This window comes from Mobula birostris, chromosome 1 (genome assembly GCF_030028105.1).
Source record: "Mobula birostris isolate sMobBir1 chromosome 1, sMobBir1.hap1, whole genome shotgun sequence".
In the NCBI taxonomy this organism is placed as follows: domain Eukaryota; kingdom Metazoa; phylum Chordata; class Chondrichthyes; order Myliobatiformes; family Myliobatidae; genus Mobula; species Mobula birostris.
The window spans coordinates 227,815,588-227,841,343 of NC_092370.1; the positions used below are offsets into that span (position 1 = coordinate 227,815,588).

General features: G+C 40.9%; 1 protein-coding gene across 9 annotated transcripts in view; it reads left to right on the forward strand.

The window, feature by feature from the left end:
- Window positions 1-25,756, forward strand: part of foxn3 (forkhead box N3) — a 414,510-nt gene that overhangs the window by 254,773 nt on the left and 133,981 nt on the right. For all 9 annotated transcript variants that reach the window (XM_072273018.1, XM_072273037.1, XM_072273034.1 and 6 more), the window contains exon 4: window positions 24,803-24,864. In XM_072273018.1, coding sequence (XP_072129119.1) covers window positions 24,803-24,864 — 62 coding nt within the window. The remainder of the gene's footprint in view (window positions 1-24,802; window positions 24,865-25,756) is intronic.

Below are 25,756 nucleotides of genomic sequence, written 5' to 3' on the forward strand. Positions count from 1 at the left end.
GGAGGGCCAGAATTGTGGGGTTGTGAGTGGCTGAGACAACTACCAACTTGATTGCAGATCCATTCACCATGGATCCTTGCCACCATTGTTGTGTATTTGCAACCTATCTTAGTACTTAATTAGATAGTGCATCTATCCTGACTCGACACTTTATGCTCATAATGTGTCTTTATTTCTCATTCTCGCTTCCATGCTCCCTCATCACATTGTTCCGTCCCAACTGATGACATCATCAGTTTGACAAACTGACCTTGCCATGACAGTCTGAACTTCTCTTTCATATTGGTCCAAAGTAAGCTTCAATTCCTTTCAAATATTCATCTATCTCTGTCTTATATATTTCAAATGATTTCGCCTTTACTGCCCTTGGGGACCGAGAATTCAAGAGAATCCCTACCGTGAGGACACAACACACAGCAAAAAGACAGGGGAAAAGAAATTATACTGATACAAATGAAAGGAAATGCTACAAATGTACAAACACAGATCACCTGGGTAGAGACCCAAAGTGCCCAGCTCATGGACAGACATGCACTGGAAAGGACCACTTTGCAAAAATGTGCCAGACAAAAGGATTAAAGACACAAAAAGTGAACAATGTTGAGGGTGAATGGAAGGAACTTGCATTTGCTGTAAATGAGATAGAGTCATCTGAAAAAAACTTCTTTTTGTGTAGAGGATGTAAATCTGTGTATGTTGGTAGATTCGGGAGCCAGAAGTAATTTACTGGGTGAAAATGTCTGGGAAAAATTGAAGTCAGAGAATATTAAAGTCCCATTCATATATTCCTAAGTAGAAGAGAAAACTGTCCCCATATTCGTCCAGCACATCATTGGAGGTTCAGGGGCTGTTTGAATGTGATACAAGTATTGGAAACGGAAAAGACCAGGTAGAGTTCATCGTGATAGAAGGCAATGGTGAACCACTGCTAGTAGAGAAACAGCTACAAGGTTGGGTGCATTAAAGACTGAAGAAAATGTGTCACTAGTGACAGACGTTAAAGAGTCACTTAAAACTGCAGGACCCAAAAATGTTTGAAGGGGTAGGAACTGAACACTAAGCAGATCAGTTTGTACATTGATCCAAAGGTACAGCCTGTGGCTCAGCCACTCAGATGCAGACCTTACAACTTAAGGGAGGCTGTTGAAAAAACATTGAGCATCTAATGAAAATAGACATTATTGAGAAAGTTGAAGGCTAAACTCCTTGGGTTAACCCGGTAGTAATTTTACCAAAACCCAACAAGGACAGCCGAATGTGCCTACACATGAGAAGGGCAAATGAAGCATTTGTGAGGGAGAGATATCCCATTCCAACTACAGGTGAGATACTACAGGGCAGGAATGGAGCTGCGATGTTTAGCAAACTAGACATGAGATGGGGCTATCACCAACCAGAACTAACTCCAGAATCTAGAGAGATATCCACATTTGCTGTGCATAATGGGGTGTATAGGCCCAAGAGACATTTGGTTTGTCATCAGCCAGTGAGCAGTACCAGCATGAGATAACAAAAGCTTTAGCTGGAATTGAAGGAGTTAAGAACATCTCAGATGATGTGATTGTACATGCGCCTAACCAAAAGCTGCATGATGAGAGACTGCATGCTGTCACAAAGAGACTCGCAGAGTGCGGACTGACACTGAACCCAGAGAAATGTCAGTTCAACATGGACAGACGAGTCTTCATGGGATTTCTCTTGTCACAGAAACGCATTGAAACAACAGAGGAGAGAGTGCAAGCAGTAATGGAGGCTTGTGAACCACAAAACATCACAAAAGTGAGGAATTTCCTAGGTCTTGTTGGCTGCAGCAGCAGATTAATGCCACAGTTTGCAACTTTGTCAGAACCACTGTGCCGATTGACCAGGAAGGGCAACCAGTTCAAGTTTGGAAAAGAATAGAAACAAGCATTCAAAGGGGAGCTAGCAAGAGCGGGTACCTTGGCCAATTTTGATAAAGATGCACCAACCAAAGTAACTGCAGATGCCGGCCCAGTCGAACTGGGGACAGTACTCATGATGTGGGCCTGTGAGAGACTTCATCCTGATTTGTATGTGAGAAAGTCTGACCTGATCACAGATCAGAAACCTTTGGAGGTGATTTACAGCCCAAGATCTAAACCATGTGCACACACACAGCAGTGGGTCTTGAGATTGCAACCATATGACTACAGAGTTACACACAGGCCGGGAAAACAGAGCATTGCAGACCCACTGTCGAGGCTAGTGGGGGAGTCTGCTCAAAAAGAGAGAGACAAGCATGATTCAGAGGAATATGTCAGGTTCATAGCTATGATTGCCGCACCTGAATGAAGCCCTGACAACATGAGAGGTAGAGAGAGCGTCAGCCACAGATCCAGAGCTGCAGGAGGTGCGTAAAACCATCATGAATGGACACTTAGAGAACCGTAAGGCATACGCACCCATTGCAAATGAGCTGTGTGTAGTGGGTCATCTTATCCTCAGAGGGACACGGATTGTGTTACCTAAAGCCTTGTACGCATGGGCACTCACCCTATCTCATGTTGGGCACTTAGGAACAGTGGGTACAAAACAGCATCTCAGAAGCAAGGTTTGGTGGCCTGGTATGGATAAAGCAGCTGAGAAATACTGCGAAAGTTGTCACGGCTGTCAAACTCTATCTAAACACGACCCTCCAGAACCACTAAAACTGACGCCATTACTGGATGGTCCTTGGCAGGAGGTAGCTGTTGATTTGCTTGGACCATTACCAACAAACCATTCCATTCTAGTAGTAGTTGATTTTATGAATATGAAATTTTGACCTCTACAACTGTAGAGAGCTATTGACAGTCTTGAGAGCATTTTCTGTAGATATGGACCGCCCATATCTATCAAATCAGATAATAGACCTCAGTTCAGATCTGGAAAGGTCAAGGAATATTGTGAGAGTAATGGAATCAAACACTGAAAACGACACCAAAGTGGGCTCAGGCAAATGGTTTTCAAATGTTTTTACTGTGAAGCAACATCAGCTTACCCACAACCGACAATGTCCTAAAGTACAATGCTTCTTTTTTCTTTTCTTTCTTATATCAACATAATGAAAATCAAATTCAATGTATGTATAGTAAACAAGCAAAATGCAAAGGACCCTACCACCCCATCTCCTTTCCCCTTCCCAGCTCTCCCCTCCCCTCATCCCTCCCGTACGTGCTGTTTAGGTCCTACCGACCCCCACACTTAGTTCAGCTGTCTGTCTCTTCTAAATACAACGTAATGGTTGCCAGATTTTTTCAAATTCCTTGAGTCTGTCCTTGATAACGTATCTCATCCTCTCTAGATGCAGAGTATCCATTAATGTAGCCAGCCATTGTCTGAGTGATGGAGTTTCCTCCTTTTTCCAGAACATCAGTATGAGTTTCTTTCCATTAAGTATGCCATAAGTCAGGAGTTGTTGCTGGGTAGCCTGGAATTTATTTGACCTTGCAGAAGTTCCAAAAATTATTAAAGTGGGGTCTGGTATTATCTGAACCTTCAGTACCTTCGATCGGACCTCAAATATTTGCTTCCAATTCTCTTGTATCCTGGGACATAAAGCATAACGATGTAACAAATTTGCCTCTGAGGACTTGCATTTCTCCCACATTGGGGACACCTCTAGGAATATTTTATGAATCCTTACTTTTGAGTAATGTAGTCTATTTAGGATTTTAAATTGTATTAAACAATGCCTGGCATTGATGGAACAGGAGTTAACATACTCCAAAGCCTCATTCCGTATAAACTCCTCTATCTCTGTACCCAACTCCTTTTCCCACTCTTTTTTAATATTATCCATTGTTGTATGACACTTGTTTTGTATGGCATCATGCAGATAGGCGATGATGTGTTCTGTCCCTAAACATGATCTTAAATGATTATCTAATTTATCAGGTTCTGCCATCTCAAAGCCAGAAAGATGTGATCTTATATAGTGTCTTAACTGGAGATACCTGAAAAAAATGACTCTTTTGCAATCCGAATTTGTCCTGGAGCTGCCAAAGTGACACAAAAATCCCTTGTATGTATAAGTCTCCAACGCTGTGTATCCCTAATGCTCACCATGCATCAAAGGCCCCATCTGTACATGAGGGGATAAAAGAGGGGTTCGCTGATATAGGTACAAGAAAAGATAATGTTCTGAGTTTCAGATACTTCCACATTTGTCTCCACATCTGTATGGTGTTATGGCTAATGGGATTGCCTCTACAGTAGGCTTTATTTAACCAAATAGGGGACATAATGATTGCCCCTATGGAATATGGTAGGCAATCCTCATGCTCCATCTCCAACCATCCGGGAAGTACAACTGTATCATCTATCCAGTATGCTATATGGCTAACGTTAGCAGCCCAGTAATAAAATGAAGTTGGGTAGTGCCTGCCCCCCACTAGTCTTATTCTTGCAGAGATGTTCTTTCCTAATTCGATGGGCTTTATAATTCCTTATAAAAGGTAGAATTATGGAATCTAATCCTTTAAAAAAGGTTTTGGTAAGATCGAGGGGCAGGATCTGAAATAGATAGAGCAGTTGGGGAAGAAAGATCATCTTGACTGCATTTACTCTACCCAGTAAAGAAATTGAGAGTGTCTTCCAAAATTCTATTTTCTTTTTAATCTTTTCAATTAGAGGGACAAAATTTGCTTCAAATGGAGAACTATACTTTTTGGTTATTACAATTCCAAGGTAAGTAAACTTCTCAAGGGTTATTTTGAATGGAAATTGTTTAAGCCCCTCCTGTTCTTCTACTCAGACTGGGAATATTTCACTTTTCCCCCAATTAATCTTATACCCCGAGAAAGTGCCAAATATATTGACTATTTCCAGCAAAACTGGAATTGTAATATATGGTTTCGTTACAAACAACAAAACATCGTCCGCATAAAGGGAAATTTTGTTGATAGTATATTTTGTATTGTACCCATAAATTTCGGGGTGAGAACGTATAGTCTCCACCAGTGGTTCCAGGGCCAACGCAAACAATAAAGGACTTAATGCACAGCCCTGTCTTGTGCCCCTGTGCAAACTGAATGGTTCTGAGAGGGTCTGATTAGTTAGTATCTTAGAACTAGGGTTACTGTACAGTAGCTTAATCCAAGTTATAAATTTGTCTCCCATTCCAAATTCTTTCAAAACCTCGTAGAGGTATTGCCATTCCACTTGGTCGAATACTTTCTCAGCATCTAAACTTAATATTATAAGGTCTTCCTTAGGATGTCTTGGGGAATGCCTTGTATTAAGAAGGCGCCTGATGTTATGGAAAGAATTATTTTTAGGGATAAACCCTGTTTGATCTGAGTGTACCAATTTATTTATCTGCTGCTGACGCAGAACAAAAAGGAAAGTGCAAGCTGTATGCAGACAATCACAGAGGAGCACAGGAGTCTACTGTAAAAGTTGGGGATGCTGTGCTTATCCAGCAAGAAAAATCACCACAGCTTTCAACACAACACCACTCAGGGTGGTGAGGAAAACAGGAAATCAAGTGGTAGTTGAATCTACTACTGGAGTGCAGTATGCAAGGAACACCACGCATGTAAAAAAAAGTTTGACACAAGGACGACTTTTGACAAACAGGAGGAAATTCAAGGATTTGACAATGAGATACTGGGACAGGAGGGCAATGTAATGAACGGTTATGGACAAGCTCAGGTTCACACTGAGCAGAAGCCACTACCAGACATCAAAAGCAAAGAGAAACCAGTAGAGAGACCTCAAACAATCTCTGAGGTTTAATGATATTGAAATAAAACTATAAGTTATGGGTTTTGAAACAATGAAAACTGTTGAAAGCAGAAATTGAAGTTTTCAGTTCCGGAGTTATCATTAAGTTGAAACAGATAACGGGTTGGTTATAGATAAGTATATGAGAGGATATGTGTTGAATTGAAATGGTTATATTTGTGAATTGAATGTCTTCTGAATATTGAAGTTGATCGCTCAGGAAAGGAGGGATGTCATGTATTGAACTGGTAAGGTCAGTTCATGTAGTTTGACACTTGTCAAGTACGGTGATGATGTCATCAGTCGGGACAGAACAGCACCTGATGTGAGGGAGCATAGAAGGAAGAATGAGAAATAAAGACATGTTCTGAGCATGAAGTGTCTAATTAAGTACTAAGATAGATTGCAAATACACAATGAAGACAATATTGACCAGCCATGATCACATTGAATGATAGGGAAACTTGAAGGCCTAATAGCCTACTCCTACTCTTGTTCCCTTGTGTATTAGTTCTCATTGTCCTCATTTAGTTATATAAATTCCTCCAGCTCACTCTAACAATTCAAGGTAGCCTTTTAAGTTCCTTCAAAACTCTGAATACTTTATACTTTATTGTCACCAAACAATTGATACTAGAACGTACAATCATCACAGCGATATTTGATTTTGTGCTTCCCGTTCCTTGGATTACAAATCAATAGTAAATATTAAAAACTTAAATTATAAATCATAAATAGAAAATAGGAAAATGGAAAGTAAGGTAGTGCAAAAAAACCGAGAGGCAGGTCTAGATATTTGGAGGGTACGGCCCAGATCCGGGTCAGGATCCGTTCAGCAGTCTTGTCACAGTTGGAAAGGAGCTGTTCCCAAATCTGGCCGTAAGAGTCTTCAAGCTCCTGAGCCTTCTCCCGGAGGAAAGAGGGACGAAAAGTGTGTTGGCTGGGTGGGTCGTGTCCTTGATTATCCTGGCAGCACTGCTTCGACAGTGTGCGGTGTAAGGTGAGTCCAAGGACGGAAGATGACCTGCCTGCTTTGTGACGCTTAGGGTTGCCAACTTTCTCACTCCCAAATAAGGGACAAAAGTAGCAGTCAAATACGGGACACTTGTGTTTACCCCGAGAAAGACTACCATGACCATGAAGCCTTGCGTGGGCACCTGTGTGCACATGCGTGTACGTGCAAATTGATTTTTTTTCTACAGATCGATTTTGGCTTAATCTTCCCGATTCTGCTTTTACTATATGTTAGTGTTATTTTAGGTATTATGTGTTATTTGATATGATTTGGTAGGTTATTTTTTGGGTCTGGGAACGCTCAAAATTTTTCCCATATAAATTATGGTAATTGTTTCTTCGCTTTACGCCATTTCGGCTTACGAACAGTTTCATAGGAACGCTGTACCTTAGCGGGGGAAATACGGGACAAGGGCGGTCCCGTATGGGACAAACCAATTTAGCCCAATATACAGGATGTCCCGGCTAATATGGGGCAGTTGGCAACCCTAGTCACTATTTTTTACAGCCACTTGGTTGAAAGCCATGGGGCAATGTGGATCTCTGGGTGAAACATGCTCTGAGTAAGTTAACTATTGTGACTTTTACCTCAGAAGACAGAATTGAGGAAATTTTTATGTGTTTAATTTTTGTTATTGTGCTACTTTTTTCTTCTATGATAAAGTTGTATTGTGTGCTATACTGGTCCCCAGTTCTTAAACTGTGATCAATTTTTGAGCAGGTTGCTGCATTTTTGTTCTTTCAAAATCCAGTATCGTGTTAGTAGTTTGTAACTACCCCAGTGGACACCAGTTTTAATTCTCCTTCCCATTACATTCTGACGTGTCGATCGCTGGTCACTTGCCACAATGAGGCCACACTCAGGTTGGAGGAGCAACAGCCCCTGTGTTTCGTCTGGGTAGGCCCCAACCTGACGACGTGAATATTGACTTCTCTAACTTCCAGCACTTTCTCCCTCTCCCCTTTCCTCTTATCCTTCTTATCCCTCCCCTTCTCCTCACCTACCCATCACCTTCCTCTGGTGCCCTCCTCCTTCCTTTTCTTACATGGTCCACTCTTCTTTCCTGTCAGATTTCTTCTTCTTCTGCCCTTTACCTCTTCCATCTATTGCCTCCCAGCTTCTTACTTCATCACACCCTTCCTCACGCTCCATCTAATTTAACTTAATAGGCTGATTTTTTTGCTAAAATAATTCAGTTTCTTCAAACAATTTAAGATTTAGGCGATGCAGTAGTATGCTGGGGTTGATTTAGACCCAACATCAACTTAGTTTGTTTTCACTTTGTTTTTTTTTCTAAATGAAGTACTCATAGCCTTCAAAAAAATAGTAATCCAACAAAACCGGTGATCAGGTGAGAAAAAGATTGCCTGAATGCTTGGTTAATAAAATTGTCCTTAAAGCATTTTTTCAAAAATTGGATAGAACTAGGTGAAGGAGATTTTGGAAGAGAGTTCACAGAGTCAGAATGTTGCTGAACCCAGAGGGATAAGCATTACCTGGAAGGACAGGGACAGGTAGGAGTTATTCCATTTCTGCAAACTTCTGCATGCTGAGATTTAAAACTATAGACCAAGAACTGATTTGGGCCATTCAGGAAAAAAGACCAGAACAAATAATCTGCTGAAGGAACTCAGATCCAGCAGCGAGGACCAAATGCAAGATTTTGACCTGATACCTAGAACCCAGTACACCTCAGCACAGTATAGGTCCTTCAGCCCATGATGTTGTGCTGGTCTTTTAACTTAGTCTAAGATCAACTTAGCTCTTCCCTCCCAAATAGCCCTCCATTTTTCTATCATTCATGTGCCTCTCAAAAAGTCTCTTCAATGTCCCTAATGTATCTGCCTTTACCACCAGCCAAGGCAGTGTGTTCCACACATCTACCACTCTCTGTGTGTAAGAAAAAAAAATTCAATCTCTGACATTGCCCCTGTAATTTCCTCCAATCAGTTTAAAATTGTGTTCAAGTTAAAGTTCAGGTTGATTGTCATTTAACCATATACACGTATACCGGCAAATGAAACAACATTCCTCCAGACCAAGGTGCACAATACATTACATATAGCTCACACACAACACATAAAGTAATATTAACGCAAATAAATTAACAAATAATAAGATGCCTTTATGATACAGGTTTAAAAGTAGAACAGTGTAGTGTTACTGGTACTTCACAAGTGATGAGATCTGGGTAGTGACAGGGAGTTCAGTAGTCTCACGGCTTGGGCGAAGAAGCTGTTTCCCATCCTAACAGTCCTCACAATGTATGGTAGGGGGTCAAAAACATTGTTAGGTAGATGCGAGAGTTCATTGACAATGCTAAGGGCCCTGTGTACACAGTGTTCCTGATAAATATCTCTGATGGGTGGAAGAAAGACTCTGATGATCCTCTCAGCCATCCTCACAATCCTTTGTGGGGACTTGTGATCAGATGCCTTGCGATTCCCGTACCAGACAGTGATGCAGCTGGTCAGGACCCTCTCTAGTGCTCCTGGAGAAATTCAGTGCCACTGGATGGTAGCCAAGGCAAGTTACTGTCACCCCCCTTGGGCACTGGGATGATGGTGGCTGACTTGAAGCCTGCAGGGACAGCAGACTGTTACAGAGAGAAGTTGAAGATGTCTTTTAGAACCTCTGTTAACTGGGATGCACAGTCCCTCAGCACCTGACCATCTATGTTATTAGGCCCTGCAGCTTTACGTGGCTAGCGGCTTCCTCACAGGAGCTGCAGCCAGGTGGGGTGCTCGATCCTCGGAGGATGGGGGGGCGGGGGGGGGTGCCCTTCCTCACCGGCACGTCGTTTCATGCATCAAAACTGTGTGTAAAAGACATTCAGCCTGTCAAGAAGAGAACTCCCTTGTATTAGCCACTCATGTCTCCCCTCTTATTCATCACTTCTGCCCTGGGAAAAAGTCTCTGACTATCCACTCTATCTATGCCACTTATCATCTTGTATTCTATCAAGTCACCTCTCATTCTTCTTCACTCCGAGGAGAAAAGTCCTAGATTACTTATCCTATCTTCATAGATAGCATCCCAGGAAGTCTGTTCTGCACCCTCTCTAAAGCTTCTACATCCTTCTTACGATGAGGTAACCAGAACTGAACACAATAATATCAAGTGTGGTCTAACTAGAGTTTTATAGAATCAGAATCAGGTTTATTATCACCGGCATGTGTTGTGAAATTTGATAACTTAGCAGCAGCTGTTCAGTGCAATACGTAATATAGAAGAAAAATACATAATATAATAATAAATAAGTAAATCAATTATAGTATACGTATATTGAATAGATTAAAAATCGTGCAAAAACAGAAATAATATATATTAAAAAAGTGGGGTAATGTCCAAGCACTCAATGTCCATTTAGGAATCGGATGGCAGAGGGGAAGAAGCTGTTCCTGAATCGTTGAGTGTGTGCCTTCAGGCTCTGTACCTCCTACCTGATGGTAACAGTGAGAAAAGGGCATGCCCTGGGATGGACGTGCTTTTCTGAGATACTGCTCCCTGAAGATGTCCTGAGTACTTTGTAGGCTAGTACCCAAGATGGAGTTGACTAGATTTACAACCCTCTGCAGCTTCTTTCGGTCCTGTGCATTAGACCCCCTCCCCCCCATACCAGACAGAGATGCAGTGGAACTCAGTGCCACGTCTAATGAAGACCAATGCTCCATACACCACCTTAATCCTCCTATGAACATGTGGCAACTTTGAGGGAACTGTGGAAATGGACCCCAAGATCCTTCTGTTCCTCCACGCTGCTAAGAACCCTGCCATTAGCCTATACTCTACCCTCAAGTTTGAACTTCCAGTATATCACTTCACACTTTCCGGATTGAACTCCATCTGCCACTTCTCAGCCCAGCTCTGCATCTTATCAATGTCCTGTTGTAACCTAAGACAACCTTCTACACAATCCACAACACTACCAACCTTCATGTCACCTGCAAAAATACTAACCCACCTTTCCACTTCCTTGTCCAAGTCATTTATAAAATTTGTAAAGAGCAGGGGTCCCAGAACAGGTCCTTGTGGAACGCCACCGGTTACTGGGATCCAGGTGGAGTATGCTCCATCTACTTCTGCTTTCTGTGGCCAAGCCAATTCTGAATCCACTGGATTTCCCGGAGTCCCTTTTCTACTTACTTTCTGAGTGAGCCTACTGCGGGGAACCTTGTCAAATTCCTTTCTGAAAACATTGATAATTCCTCCCACAGATGCTGTCCAACCCACAACGTTCCTCCAGCAGATTATTTTTTGCTCCAGATTCTAGCATCTGCAGTCTCTTGTGTCCCCTTGGGGGGGGGGACAAAACAACAGAATGAACAATTCTCAATGCAGTTCAGGAATAAGGCTACAGTTTGTGAAGTGTAGGAATTGGGAAACCAGAGAAATATTTTTGTGCTTGAGGCTGTAGGCTAGATGTCAGGAGAGTGAGCACAATGTCTCAACAGCACTTTACATCCTTCTTGGTATTCATAGAATTTTGCTGTTCCAGCTGTGACCAGTTGTCCAGAACCACTACTGCTAATTGTTAATTCTGTCTTTTACATGTTTCATTGAGAATAGGCTCATTGTACGAATCTCTGTAGCTGGCAAATTTCCCAATGTCTATGCTTGAAAATGGCACTAGCGACTGAATACTGGCACCAGTTAAATCCTCTGATTTCTAAATGAGGATTGTAATTTTATGGATAAAAAGAGTGGGAAGTGGGCAAAAGGATTTGAAATGAGATTATGAAATCTGACGGAAACTTTCCTTTATTTGTGCAGAATCAAAGATTTACACTTCAATTGTAGAATCAGTCCTGTTCAAGAAGTAAAGTTTGGCTCTGCTATTTGCCAAAATGAGACCCATTTCCAGGAATTTGTCAAAACACAAGTATTACTCAAAAGTAATTAAAAATATTTATCCATCCACGTGCATTTGCAAAATGTTTGAGAATGAAAGAAATTATTTGTAGGATGGATCAGTATTTTACTAGGTCGGCAATAATAAGTTTTTCATAGGACATTGATGGATTAAGTGGAACAGCATGGTAACCTTACAGTTTCAGTGGCCTAGTTTCAATTCTACTGCTGTCTGTAAGGAGTTTGTACGTTCTCACCATGCCTGCACGGATTTCCTCCAGGTGCTCTGGTTTCCTCCCTTGTTCAAAAGATGTACAGGTTAAGGTCATAAGTTCTGATGAAGGGTCCTGGCCCAAAACGTCTACTGTTTACGCTTTTCAATAGGTGCTGCCTGACCTGCTGAGTTCCTCCAGCATTTTGTGTGTGTTGCTTAGGGTTGTAAGTTAGTTCTGGGCATCCTGTATTGGTGCCAGGAGCATGACGAAACTTGCAGGCTGCCACATCCTTGTACTGTGTTGGTCATTGATGCAAATGATACGTTTCACCATATGTTTAGATGTACATGTGACAAATAAAGCTAATCTTTTTGCATTTGTGGAATGGTTCCGGTATCAGATAACTTCAGTTTGATTGGTAGACGTACAGTGGCATGCAAAAGTTTGGGCACCCCGGTCAAAATTTCTGTTACTGTGAATAGCTAAGCGAATAAAAGATGAACTGATTTCCAAAAGGCATAAAGTTAAAGATGACATATTTCTTTAATATTTAAGCAAGATTACTTTTTTATTTCCATCTTTTACAGTTTCAAAATAACAAAAAAGGAAAAGGGCCCAAAGCAAAAGTTTGGGAACCCTGCATGGTCAGTACTTAGTAACACCCCCTTTGGCAAGTATCACAGCTTGTAAACGCTTTCTGTAGCCAGCTAAGAGTCCTTCAATTCTTGTTTGGGGGATTTTTGCCCATTCTTCCTTGCAAAAGGCTTCTAGCTCTGTGAGATTCTTGGGTCGTCTTGACGCACTGCTCTTTTGAGGTCTATCCACAGATTTTCGATGATGTTTAGGTCGGGGGACTGTGAGGTCCATGGCAAAACTTTCAGCTTGCACCTCCTGAGGTAGTCCACTGTGGAATTTGAGGTGTGTTTAGGATCATTATCCTGTTGTAGAAGCCATCCTCTTTTCATCTTCAGCTTTTTTACGGACGGTGTGATGTTTGCTTCCAGAATTTGCTGGTGTTCTCCATGCCACTGGCTGTAACACAAGCCCAAAGCATGATCGATCCACCCCCATGCTTAACAGTTGGAGATGTGTCCTTTTCATGAAATTCTGCACCCTTTTTTCTCCATCATTGCAGCCAAGGAGTTCTATTTTAACTTCATCAGTCCATAAAACTTGTTTCCAAAATGCATCAGGCTTGTTTAGATGTTCCTTTGCAAACTTCTGATGCTGAATTTTGTGGGGAGGACACAGGAGAGGTTTTCTTCCGATGGCTCTTCCATGAAGGTCATATTTGTGTAGGTGTCGCTGCACAGTAGAACAGTGCACCACCACTCCAGAGTCTGCTGAATCTTCCTGAAGGCCTTTTGCAGTCAAACGGGTTTTGATTTGCCTTTCTAGCAATCCTATGAGCTGTTCTCTCGGAAAGTTTTCTTGGTCTTCCAGACCTCAACTTGACCTCCACTGTTCCTGTTAACTGCCATTTCTTAATTACATTACGAACTGAGGAAATGGCTACCTGAAAATGCTTTGCTATCTTCTTATAACCTTCTCCTGCTTTGTGGGCATCATTTATTTTAATTTCCAGAGTGCTAGGCAGCTGCTTAGAGGAGCCTACGGCTGCTGATTGTTGGGACAAGATTTAAGGAGTCAGGGTATCTTTTAAGCTTTGAAATTTGCATCACCAGGCCTTTCCTAACGAAAATTGTGAACAAGCCATATCCCTAACAAGCTAATTAAGGTCTGAGACCTTAGTAAAACTTATCTGAGAGCTCAAATCTCTTGGGCTGCCCAAACTTTTGCATGATGCTCCTTTCCTTTTTTTTTAACTCTAAAATTGTACAAAACAAAAATAATACACTAATCTTGCTTAAAATGTTGAAAAGAATGTTTCGTCTTTAACTTTATGACTTTTGGAGATCAGTTCATCTTCTACTCAGCTATTCACAGTAACAGAAATTTTGACCAGCGGTGCCCAAACTTTTGCATGCCACTGTATGTATTGTGCTTGCACTTTTGTGCATGTGCAAGACCTTTGTGTGAATACAGTTTGGCCGTCTCAGTTTAGCAATGAATTCTCCGAGGGCTTGTAGACTTGTTGACTGTTCTTTGGGGCAGGGCATGTAGGCGTCTCACAAATCAGAACTACCACTTTTAAAGCTGAATGTTGAGAAATACCAACCTGTCACTTCTGCTTATTAGCACGTCTGTTTGCTCCACTATAAGCATTGCAACATCTCCCAACTATTTGCTTACAGCAGTTAACTCTTAACGTGTAGGTGCTTCTTTTACTTTCATAAGGGCACCATCATTAATTAAATAAGTTAGAGCAGTGGTTACTATCTTACAGCACACATCCCAGCACCTCCCATTTCATTGAAGCCCTCAACATTATCGTGATCTACTTCGCAAAAGCTTGAGCAAGGGGGCATAGTAACGTGGTGGTTAGCGCTACTCTTTACAGCACCAGCGACCATTGATTTGGGTTCACTTCCTGCCACTCCCAGTAAGGAGTTTGTACATTCGCCCTGTGAATTTCCCCCTGGGTCCTCCCACTTTCCAAAGATATATGGTTAGGCCGTAGATGCTGTTTGAACTGCTGAGTTCCTCCAGCATTTTGTATATGTTCCTCTGGATTTCCAGCATCTGCAGAGTCTCTTGTGTCAATAAGTTGTGGGCATGCGATGTTGGCACCAGAGGCATAGCAAGACCTGCAGGCTGCCCCAGCACATCCTCATAAGGTGTGTTCTTGAATCCAGGCAGCAGTGTCCTGGTACATCTCCTCTGCACCCTCTCTAAAGTTTCCAAATCATTCCTATAATGAGGAGATCAGAACTGAACACAGTACTCCAGGTGTGCAACCAGAGCTGCAACATCATTCGCAGCTCTTGAACTCAATCCCCCGACTGATGAAGGCCAACACACCCCATCAACTTGTGCAGCAACTTTGAGGGATCTATGGACATGGACGTCTTTGCAGTCTGCTGATAAGGTTGAGGCGCTGAAACGAGTCTTTGAGTATTAATGATCCAGAGGTTTATTTTTACTCTGAATGAATTTTCTGGCCAGAACATTTGGCCTAATCTGTCAACAATTGCTTCTCAAAAATGAAGGGTTATGTTAGGTGGGTTAAATTGATCTTAGAGTAGGTTAAAAGGTTGGCACAACATCGTGAGCTGAATGGGTGCACTGTGCTGTAATATTCTGTGTTCTAAAGTTCATATTTATTATCAGAGTGCACAATATACAACCATGAGATTGTTTTTTTTGCAGGCACCCACAAAACAAAGAAACACAATAGAATTCACCAAAAAAACACATGCAAGACTGCCCACATATCCAATTTGCAAAAGAGGAGGAATCGTGCAAATAGTTAAAAAAAATCAACAAAAACGCCTGGAACATGAACTGCAGAATCCCTGAAAGTGAGTCCGCAACTACAAGGCCCATTCAGCATTGAGGCAAGTGAAGCTGGTCCAGGAGCCCAGTGGCTGCAGGGTAACAAATGTTCCTGAAGCTGGTGGCACAGGACCAAAGACTCCTAGACAGTCATAGCGTTAGGAGAAGGAAACCAGTCAAGCGCAGGCAAGTGGTGTTGAACACCTGGTAATGTCCGTTCTCGCCCTCAATGATTTTAATCTTGCTCTGCGCTTTAATCTTTAGCTATAAGGCCTCGACGCAGCATCTATCCCCAGTGATGGTCGCCCTGGCTGTACTTGCGCTCTCGAAAGTCGCGTTCACCAAATCCCCCGGGGGATCGCAAGAGCACCAGATCGTTTAGTCGGTTCAAAAGTACATCCTTAAAAGGGAAACTACAAGCTGCAGATGGCAGTGATCGCAGCCTAGAAGAAGATGCATATCTAGTAATTTGGAGAGCCGCCTGCAAAACGTTGCCGTTGGTCGCCAGTGCCACCTTGGGCAATCTTAAAGTGCATTTAACACCACTCAGTCCAGGGGTCTGGACGGTTCATTCCAAAATCCTCTGCTCCCTTATCCATTCCTGGTAACTGTGAAACACATTAACAGAGGGAACACTCAGTGTACTACAACACAGTTAATAGATTAATAGCTGTAGAACAGACTTGGTGCTTTTTTTTAGAGATTACAATGATGAATGGCTATAAAGACAGCTTTTGTAAAACAGTTAATTAGGCCTTTTCAAACAGTACCCGAATGAACAAGGTTAAATGTCAGTGCAATATTGTTTAAAATTTCTGTTTCAAAATGGCCTGTACTTTTCCCTATCTCCTCAACTTTGTCCTTTTTTACAGCATTCAGCTGTGACTTAGCATTGTTCCCTTTGAACGCAAACTGGAGGTTGCCATGGTAATACATGCCATAACTGTAACATGATGCAAGACATGTGTCTGACTCAGTTGTAAACAGAACCTTCGGTCGCCAGTCGCTGCTACTATGTCCAATGTTCCAAGCCTGGGTGCCACAACGGTGCGGCCATTATTGCGGGAGAAAGGCCTCGCCCTGATCCAGTTTATAGCCCCACAAAATGCTTTCTATTTTAGCAGAAGCCACATATTGACCTGTCCCAGCAGCTGTGTGCACTTTCAACAAACTGCAGTCCTTGCTTCGGAGAATACAAGCTTGCCGTTGCTAGGCAGCAGATATGGTAATCATGTTGCCACCATGCCCTTGAGCTGTTGCCAACCACACTATAAATTCTTTGTCTTGTTCGTCATTGCAAATAAAGATATTGCTGACAAGCTCAATTATTGACTGGCGTACCTTCTCAGCATATGCATGCCTATACAGCTTTAAGCATTTCACTTCACTCTTTTGTATTAATATGCAATTTATCTGGCATTGTCGATCCTGACCCTACTTTAGTATGTATCTTATTATTTTGAAGTGTGTGTTTTTTTTTAAAAAAACACCAACTGAGGCATCATGTCGAATAACAAAGCACATTTGTCCTTTATAAACATGAGATTCTGCAGATGCTGGAAATCTAGAGCAACATGCACAGTGCTGGAGGAAATCGGTGGATTAGGCAGCATTTATGGAGAGGAGCAAGCTGTAAGCATTTCAGGCCAAGACCCTTCATTAAGACTGGAAAGGAAGCGGGAAGCCAAACTTCGTCCCTCTTTCTTTCCAGTCATGATGAAAGGTCTCAACCGGAAACATAGACTGTTTATTCCCCTCCATAGATAGTTGTTCTTTAACTTTGTTTAAAAAGAGCTGATCAGAAGTAATAGCAAACAGACTTTATTTGGAATAAAATCTGTAAATAAAAAAATCTGGTTTCACTAAATACTCAGAGGGTGTCTGCATCATTTAATTCACAAAATATTTCTGAATGTGACACCTTCAGAGATCAAACAGTGGAATTCCAGGAACGAATTGGACCTTTGAAAGCACGGGTTTTATTTTCCCCCCAGAATGACTGAAGTTCTCAGGGAGGGTTCATGATCTATCTCTTTTGTTCTCTTATGTTTAAAAAGTAATTTATGCTTTTTATGATGAAAGTTATTTCTGCAAGCATTTGTATGGACCTTTGTGTTTGTGTATCTAATCAGAAAACAAGTAAGACATGAAGTGAATTCAATTGTGGCAATCAGTACAATTTCCTAAGGGCTCATGCCATAAGTAATTATGCATTTGACAGATAGGTGACTGCTGTGCAAATCTAAAATTGCCATGATATAGTCATCTGCCTATTAAGAACTTATTGAAAACTACGTTTAACGTTCTACCCCATGTTTGAAAAGCAAGTACTTTTTTTTATAAACTTGAAGTACCTAAATTGAAAAGACTCAAGCAATTTGCAATAATTATTGAAGAGCTTGTCAAATTGCACTGTGTGCAAAAAATTCCATGTAGCTAAAAGGGTGCACAATTATATTTCCATTTTACCTTAATAATTTATGTGGTATCACAGTTTGCGGTGTTCTGATTTTGCTTCGTTTGCCTGGTAATAATGATCCTGACTGGAAATGGAGATTGAGGGCTTGGCTTGATTAAATTCGCTGACTTCTTGGTGCCTTTAATGGCATCAGACCAACGGGTCAAAATCATATTTGTCTGATTCAAAGCGACAGTTGCTTTAATCAGACTCGTTTAGGTAAAAGGCTCGGTGCAGAGACTCAAAAATGTTGAAATAGGCCCATTCAATGTGTATACAACATACTTGTATATTAACTACCACTTGGTTATCTTTAAAGATCCATAATTTGTCATCTTAAGCCCAATGTATCGATCTTTAAAATGACAAAATGTCAATTTTATGGAAATAATACATTGAAATGACTGGATAATACAGTATTAAAAGAGGGCCACTTGGCCTACCGTCCTGGTACTGTCTTTTTTGAAAGAGCAGTTCACCTAATTCCACATTCTGGCCCTTTCTATACTACTCTGCAAGCTCTCCAGCTCTCCTTAACTTTAGAAAGTTAAGGAAATCTTCTTTCTGTAGTAATTCTCTTTAAGAAACCTAGGCGCTTGATGTTTTTGGATGGTTTTCTCAATTTATTTTGATATCTTCAAAGACAAAATATCAAAGAGGTCAAAATATAGCTGTATTCCAGAATTGATTGTTCCTACACCATTTTTTAAATTGCCTAAATGTGCATAATGAAAACCATGATCTCCAGTCTAAGATATTATAAGCACCTTTCTAGAATTTGTAGGCAAAAAATCATTCAGCACAGTATACGCCCATAAGGCATGGGAGCAGAATTAGGCCATTCAATCACAGCTAATTAATTTTCCCTCTCAACCCTTTTCCCTGTAACCTTTGATGTCCTTACTAATCAACAACCTATCAACCTCTGATTTAAATCTACCCAGTGACTGTGCCTCTGCGGCTGTCTGGGGATGGGCCCTTTCAGCCTACCCCAGACACATCAACCGTTATCTATGCTAATCCCATTTGTCCACATTAGGCCTGTATCCTCCACTTCCTTCCTCTCCAGATACCTATTCAAACACCTTTCAAACATTGGTCTGTCTCTACCACCCCTGGCAGCTTGTTCCAGGTGTTCATTACCCTCTGCATGGAAAAACCTACCCCTCAGATCTCTTTTAAATTTCTCCCCTCTCACCTTAAACCTGAGACCTTAGAGCTCTACAGCACAGAAACAAGACCTTTGACCCCCTCTAGTTTGTGCCAAACCATTATTTTGCCTAGTCCCATTGACCCGTACTTGGACTATATTCCGCCATACCTCTCCCATCCATGTACTTATCCAGACTTCTCCTAAGCATTGCAGTCAGTCCCACATCCGACACTTCCACTGGCAGTTCATTCCACACTCTCGCGCTGAATGAAGTTTCCTGTCAGGTTCTACCTAAATATTTCACCTTTCACTCTTAGTCTGTGACCTCTAGTTTTAGTCTCATTCAGCCTTAGTGGAAAAAGCCTACTTGCATTTCAGAATCAGAATCAGGTTTATTATCACCAGCACGTGTCATGAAATTTGTTAACTTAGCAGCAGCAGTTCAATGCAATACATAATATAGAAGAAAAAAATAATAAGTAAGTAAATTAATTACAATATATGTATATTGAATTATTTAAAAATCATGCAAAAAAACAGAAATATATTAAAAAAGTGAGGTAGTGTCCAAGGGTTCAATGTCCATTTAAGAATCAGATGGCAGAGGGGAAGAAGCTGATCTTGAATCACAGAGAGGAAGGAGCTGTTCTTGAACCTCTGAGTGTGTGCCTTCAGGCTTCTGTACCTCCTACCTGATGGTAACAGTGAGAAAAGGGCATGCCCTGGGTGCTGGAGGTCCTTAATAAAGGACGCTGCTTTTCTGAGACACCGCTCCTTGAAGATGTCCTGGGTGCTTTGTAGGCTAGTACCCAAGATTGAGCTGACTAAATTTATAACCCTCTGCAGCTTCTTTCAGTCCTGTGCATTAGCACTGCACCCCCCGCACCCCATATCAGACAGTGATTCAGCCTGTCAGAATGCTCTCCACGGTATATTTATAGAGTGTATTTGTTGACATACCAAATTTTTTCATGCTCCTATGAAGTTTTTCCATCTTTATAACTGCACCAAAATATGTTGGAACCGGGTTAGATCCTCAGAGACCGCACCTACGCTCCTCATAATTTAGTATTTTTTTATTAAATCTTCCCTCATTCTCCTCTGCTTTAGGGAATAAAGTGATAAATATTCAACCTTTTCCTACAACTCAGGTCCTCAACATCCTTGTAAATTTTTTCTGTACTCTTTTAATCTTGTTACCTTTCATGCAGTTGGGTGACCAGAACTACACACAATAGTGCTGTTGTTCCAGTCTCCCTGCCCTGGGAAAAAGACTCTTATCTTTGCTATGTGTGCTCCTCGTAAAACTCTATGAAGATACCACTTAACTGCCTATAATCAGTAAGAGCCCAGACGATCCAAACTCTCCTTATAAATACAGCCCTTCATTTCAGGCAACATCCTGCTGAATTCTTCTGTATCCTTTCTGTCACAATTCTTCCTGTAGTGTGGTGACCAAAATGAGTGCTGCCGTTGTTTCAGCAATATGACACCCCATCTTTCATACACAAAGCCTCAGCAAGTGTACCAAGTGCCCCTTTTTTAAACTGCACTTCCAGGGTGTTTGCATCCTGAGGTCTCTGTGCACATCAGTGCTCCTAAGAACCTTATGATTTACTCCCTACCTGAATTTGACTTCCCGAGATACATTACTTCACACATGTCTGGATTAAATTCTATCTGCCACTGTTCCATCCAACTTTACAAGTGCCCCACTGCACCTTTAGACAACCTTCTTCAACTAAAGATTAGCTTTATTTGTCACATGACCATTGAACATGCAGTGAAATGTGCCGTTTGCATCAATGACCAACATAGTCCGAGGGTTATGTTGGGGGCATTGTGCTTCCGACACCAACATTAGCATGCTCCCTACTTACTAACCCTTACAAATCTGTATGATTTTAGGTTCTGGGAGGAAACGGAAGCACCCGGTGGATTGCAAATAACACATTTCACTGTATGTTTTGATGTACATGTGATAAATAAAATGAATCTGAATCCTTACAAGTATATGTAGTATTTTGGTAACATTTGAGTAATATTGTGAATATCTTGTTGATTAAGCATTCTTTGTTTAAGTAATTCATTATGAGTTATATGTTAAAGTACATAAATAGCATACGTTATCACGCCACTATGTCATTTGTGCATGCCTTGCTTAAAGCAAAAATGAAGTTAGCCTTTCAATTAGTTTTTATGTTTTGGAGGTACAAAACATAACATTACAGACACTGTCAGAAATTGAATCCTGATTGTTGGCGCTGTAAAGCGTTACGCTATCTGCTATGCTACTGTGCCGCAATATCAGTGATTTTCATGTTGAATTTTAAAATCAAATCCATCTAGTCATTTTAAACAAAATGAGGTTTCTCTTCTGTCTACCAATAACTATTAAGGTGCTGTTTTTAATTTTTAATGAATATGCTTGAAGTGACCCGGCCGGTGGCGTAGTGGTATCAGCGCCGGACTTTGGGACGAAAGGTCCCGAGTTCGAATCCAGCCGGTTCCCCTGTGCGCTTTCCATCCGTGCTGGGTTGCGAGCTGGTGATCTCTTTGGAAACTCACCCGGCAGAAGGCAATGCAAACTACTGATGTAACTTGCCTCGTACGCGGTTCCCCATTACATCAGAGAGGCGTGGAGGGAAATCATCCACTAACCGGAGAAACTCCGGATGTGACGTATCTTTCCTTTTTTTAATCTTGAAGTATCTACCTCTTTATCAGCATTATAACACCGGCATCTTTTCTGCCTATTTATACTATCCACGTAAGGAATATGAGGAGGGAAATGAAAATATGTCAATTAAATTAATATAAGATACCGGTAACTAAGCTCTGTGCTTGATGATGTTACAAGAAATCTCCTATTCTGTTTCAGTACTGTCAGCAGATTAATTTTCACCAATTTTAAGATGTAACTGCCAGTGTATTACTGGCCCAGTATTTTATCAGCTTTGTTAAAGAAAAGATTATCAGTTCATTAGTTGCTGTTGATTAGTTTCAGTGCAATATTTGTTAGGAGTATTGATGCGTTGATTTAGTAACACATGCTGTGCCTTGGATATTGTGTACTTTCATTGAAATTAAATAGGTTAATATGGTGAATCACCGACCAGTGTAAGTTCTCGGGAACATCCTGTCATCCTTTAATTATGACTTAAAGCAACAGTGATATAGTGTAAAGTGTTTGAGATAAGACAGTTTGAGAACTTTTCCTTTTAATAACCTGCTTGTCAAAATGCTAGGTGGAGTTGTGTATTAATAGCAAAAATCCAGTATTAAAAATTTGAAGTAGTTATTGGGCCTATTTTGAAGAGAGCATTCATTATGTGTAGTTGTAAGAAATTTGATCGCATTTTAAAAATTTTCTAAAAATTTTGCCAAGTAGTTCTGTTTTATTTCACTCTTGCATTTTGGAAGAGTGCTTTTGTATGTGACAATCATGTCTAATATCAGTTTAAAGTATATTTTAATGCAATCATGATCATTTAATGTTGAAGTCCCATCAAATGCATATTGGACGGGTATCTCTGGGTACAATTCGGTTGACGTGGCTGATGTTTTACTTTGGTGTCATAGAACTTAGAAAATAGAAAATTTACAGCATATTACAGGCCCTTTGGTCCACAATGTTGTGCTGACCATGTAACCTAGTCTGGAAGCTGCCTAGAATTTCCCTATCACATAACCCTCTATTTTTTACGTTGGTGCACATAATCGTTTGTGATATTCATGTCAAGTTTATTGACAGAAATTCGAGCAAAAAAGTGCAGCCTAAGGAAATGATAGGATTAACATGCAAGGAACATTTAATAGCTCTGGGCCAGTACTCGCTGGAGTTCAGAAAAATGAGGAGGGATTTCAATAAAACCTCTCGATGCCCAGGTAGAGTGGGCACGGAGAGGATGCTTCCTATAGTGGGGGAATTTAAGACCAGAGGCTACAGCCTTAGAATACAAGAACTTCCATTTAGAACTGAGATGATGTGAAAATCCTTTAGCCAGATGGTTCATCTGTGGAATTCACTGCCACAGATGACTGTGGAGGCCAAGTCATTGGGCATACTTAAAGTGGAGGTCGATAAGTTCTTGATTAGTAAGGGCAACAAAGGTTGCAGGGAGAAAGCAGAGAATGGGGTTGGCAGGGATAATACAGTGCCCTGAAAAAGTATTCAGCCCCATAACTATTTTCACATTTTACTATCTCATTTTCTAAATTTAAAATATATTAAAGTAAGATTTTTGAGTTATCCACAATGGACTACCTCAAGAGGCGCAAGCTGAAGGTTTTGCCATGGCCTTCACAGTCCCCCAACCTAAACATCATTGAGAATCTGTGGATAGACCTCAAAAGAGCAGTGCATGCAAGATAGCCCAAGAATCTCACAGAACTAGAAGCCTTTTGCAAAGAAGAATGAGCAAAAATCCCCCAAACAAGGATTGAAAGACTCTTAGCTGGCTACAGAAAGCGTTTACAAGCTGTGATACTTGCCAAAGGGGGTGTTACTAAGTACTGCCATGCAGGGTGCCCAAACTTTTGCTTCGGGCCCTTTTCCTTTTTTGTTATTTTGAAACTGTAAAAGATGGAAATAAAAAAGTTTTCTTGCTTAAAATATTAAAGAACTGTGTCATCTTTAACTTTATGTCTTTTGGAAAACAGTTCATCTTTTACTCACTTAGCTATTCACAGTAACAGAAATTTTGACCAGGGGTGCCCAAACTTTTGCATACCACTGTATGTAATGAACAGAAGTTAATGAGAAATAGAAAAACTGCATAAAGCGAAAAATAAAGGTCTTGATTATAGAAACATAGAAAACCTACAGCTTTCGGCCCACAAAGCTGTGCCGAACATGTCCTTACCTTAGAAATTACCTAGGGTTACCCATAGCCCTCTATTTTTCTGAGCTCCATGTACCTGTCCAGGAGTCTCTTAAAAGACCCTATCTTATCCACCTCCACCACCGTTGCCAGCAGCCCATTCCATGCACTCACCACTCTCTGTGTAAAAAAAAAACTTACCCCTGACATCTCCTCTGTACCTATTTCCAAGCACCTTAAAACTGTGCCCTCTTGTGATAGCCATTTCTGCCCTGGGAAAAAGCTTCTGACTGTCCACACAATCAATGCCTCTCATCATCGTATACACCTCTATCAGGTCACCTCTCATCCTCCATCGCTCCAAGGAGAAAAGGCCGAGTTCGCTCAACCTGTTTTCATAAGGCATGCTCCCCAATCCAGGCAACATCCTTGTAAATCTCCTCTGCACCCTTTCTATGGTTCCCACATCCTTCCTGTAGTGAGGCAGTTAATGTTTGCTCTGTGCTACTGCACAAAACAACAGATTTCATGACAAGTGTCAGTGATACTAAATCTGATTCTGAATCTGATTTTTTGGATTATGTCTAAATGGGAAATCAAGGATGTTGGACTTACTTGTTTTTCAAGGATAGCTTGACAACTGATTAATGAGTTGGTCATAAAAGAAAGTTGTCATTAAAGTCTGTCTGTTGGGTATATTCTCTTGTTGCTGATATCTAATGTTAGGTTATTTACTTCAAATCAAAATTTCAGCAAGGTGTCCAGACTTGATCCCTCCTTGTTGCTATAGTCTACTGTTTCCTTGCACTTTTGTCTCCTAGGTTCTCTGTGAACTGTTTGTATTTTTTGTTGTTATAGTTACAGTTTAATGTTGTGGAAGAGCCCTGGATGTTTGGGCACTTCATATCAATTCCTCTGCACTTCCTCTGATATTAGTTGGTCTACTGGATTTGGGTTAGCACTTATTGCAAATAATTTGGTTAACAACCAGAAGACCCTGTGTTGAAAAGATGACAATTATGTTTTGGTTGAACTGGCATTCTGAGAAGCTTGTGAGCAATTCTGAATTGATCACTTTAAAAACCATGTTCAAGTTTTATCTTGTTTTATCTAAGCTACTTTGGGTCTATAAAGTTTCTGAAACAATGTATGTTTAAATTTTAGCACATCAAGCCCACCCCTTTGGCCAGGGAGTGCTTTTTTCAAGAAGAATGGAGCCCTCCAAGGTAAGGGAAAGTTCTGGATTCCTGATACAGTAACTTGGTGATTTTTTTCTGCCAATTTTTGTGGAATTCATTTCATAACTGTATGCATCTTTGCAGTGTTGAAACATGGATCATAAAGCTATTGAATTCTGCATTTGTGTTTTGTGCTGTAATCAACTGAGATTGAGCAAATAAGTGTGGAAAAAATTTAAAGTCTGAGGGAAGTGTTTATTATGGATGTGCAAATTGGTGGCCTGTTGTATCCAAACTTGGAGGCTCTGCTTTCTATAACTAGAAGGATTAGATCCATAGTCCAGTGGCCTATGTGTGTGTGTCTTGGCAAGACGGAGTAAGCTGAATTCATATAACTGTGACTTAAAGTTTTGCATTCTGATATTAGTCTTCTGATCACCGCCTGGCTGAGGCTGAAGATGTTGGTGTATAAGCAGTTCGAGGTCCAGTGAAGTTGTTGACTGAATCTCTGTGATTTACAAACAAAAACTCATATGGATTTACAGTATTACAATATGTGATCCTTGCATGGTTCTGGAGAGATAAATATTTCACTGAATGAGTGTGATAATGTCCAGACAAGAGTAGTTTACAGATAGTGTGCAGTCAGCACAGGCAAGAAAGGCCTTTGAAGAGCATAGCTTCCCTTTGCACAGTAGGTGATTGAAGCCATTTGGCATAATAGGACATAATAAGGGTGTAAATAAAAGATTTTACAGCTGGACATTTACAATTGGCAAATTTACTTTACTAATTCTGAAGTATTATTGGCTTTTAGCATTCTATTGCCTCTTAAAACCTGTATTATCATTGTGTGATTGGTGATTGATCATGCAAGTCAGGAATTTGAACATACACAAAGTTACCATTGATCAATATCTGTATCCAACTAGTCAATATA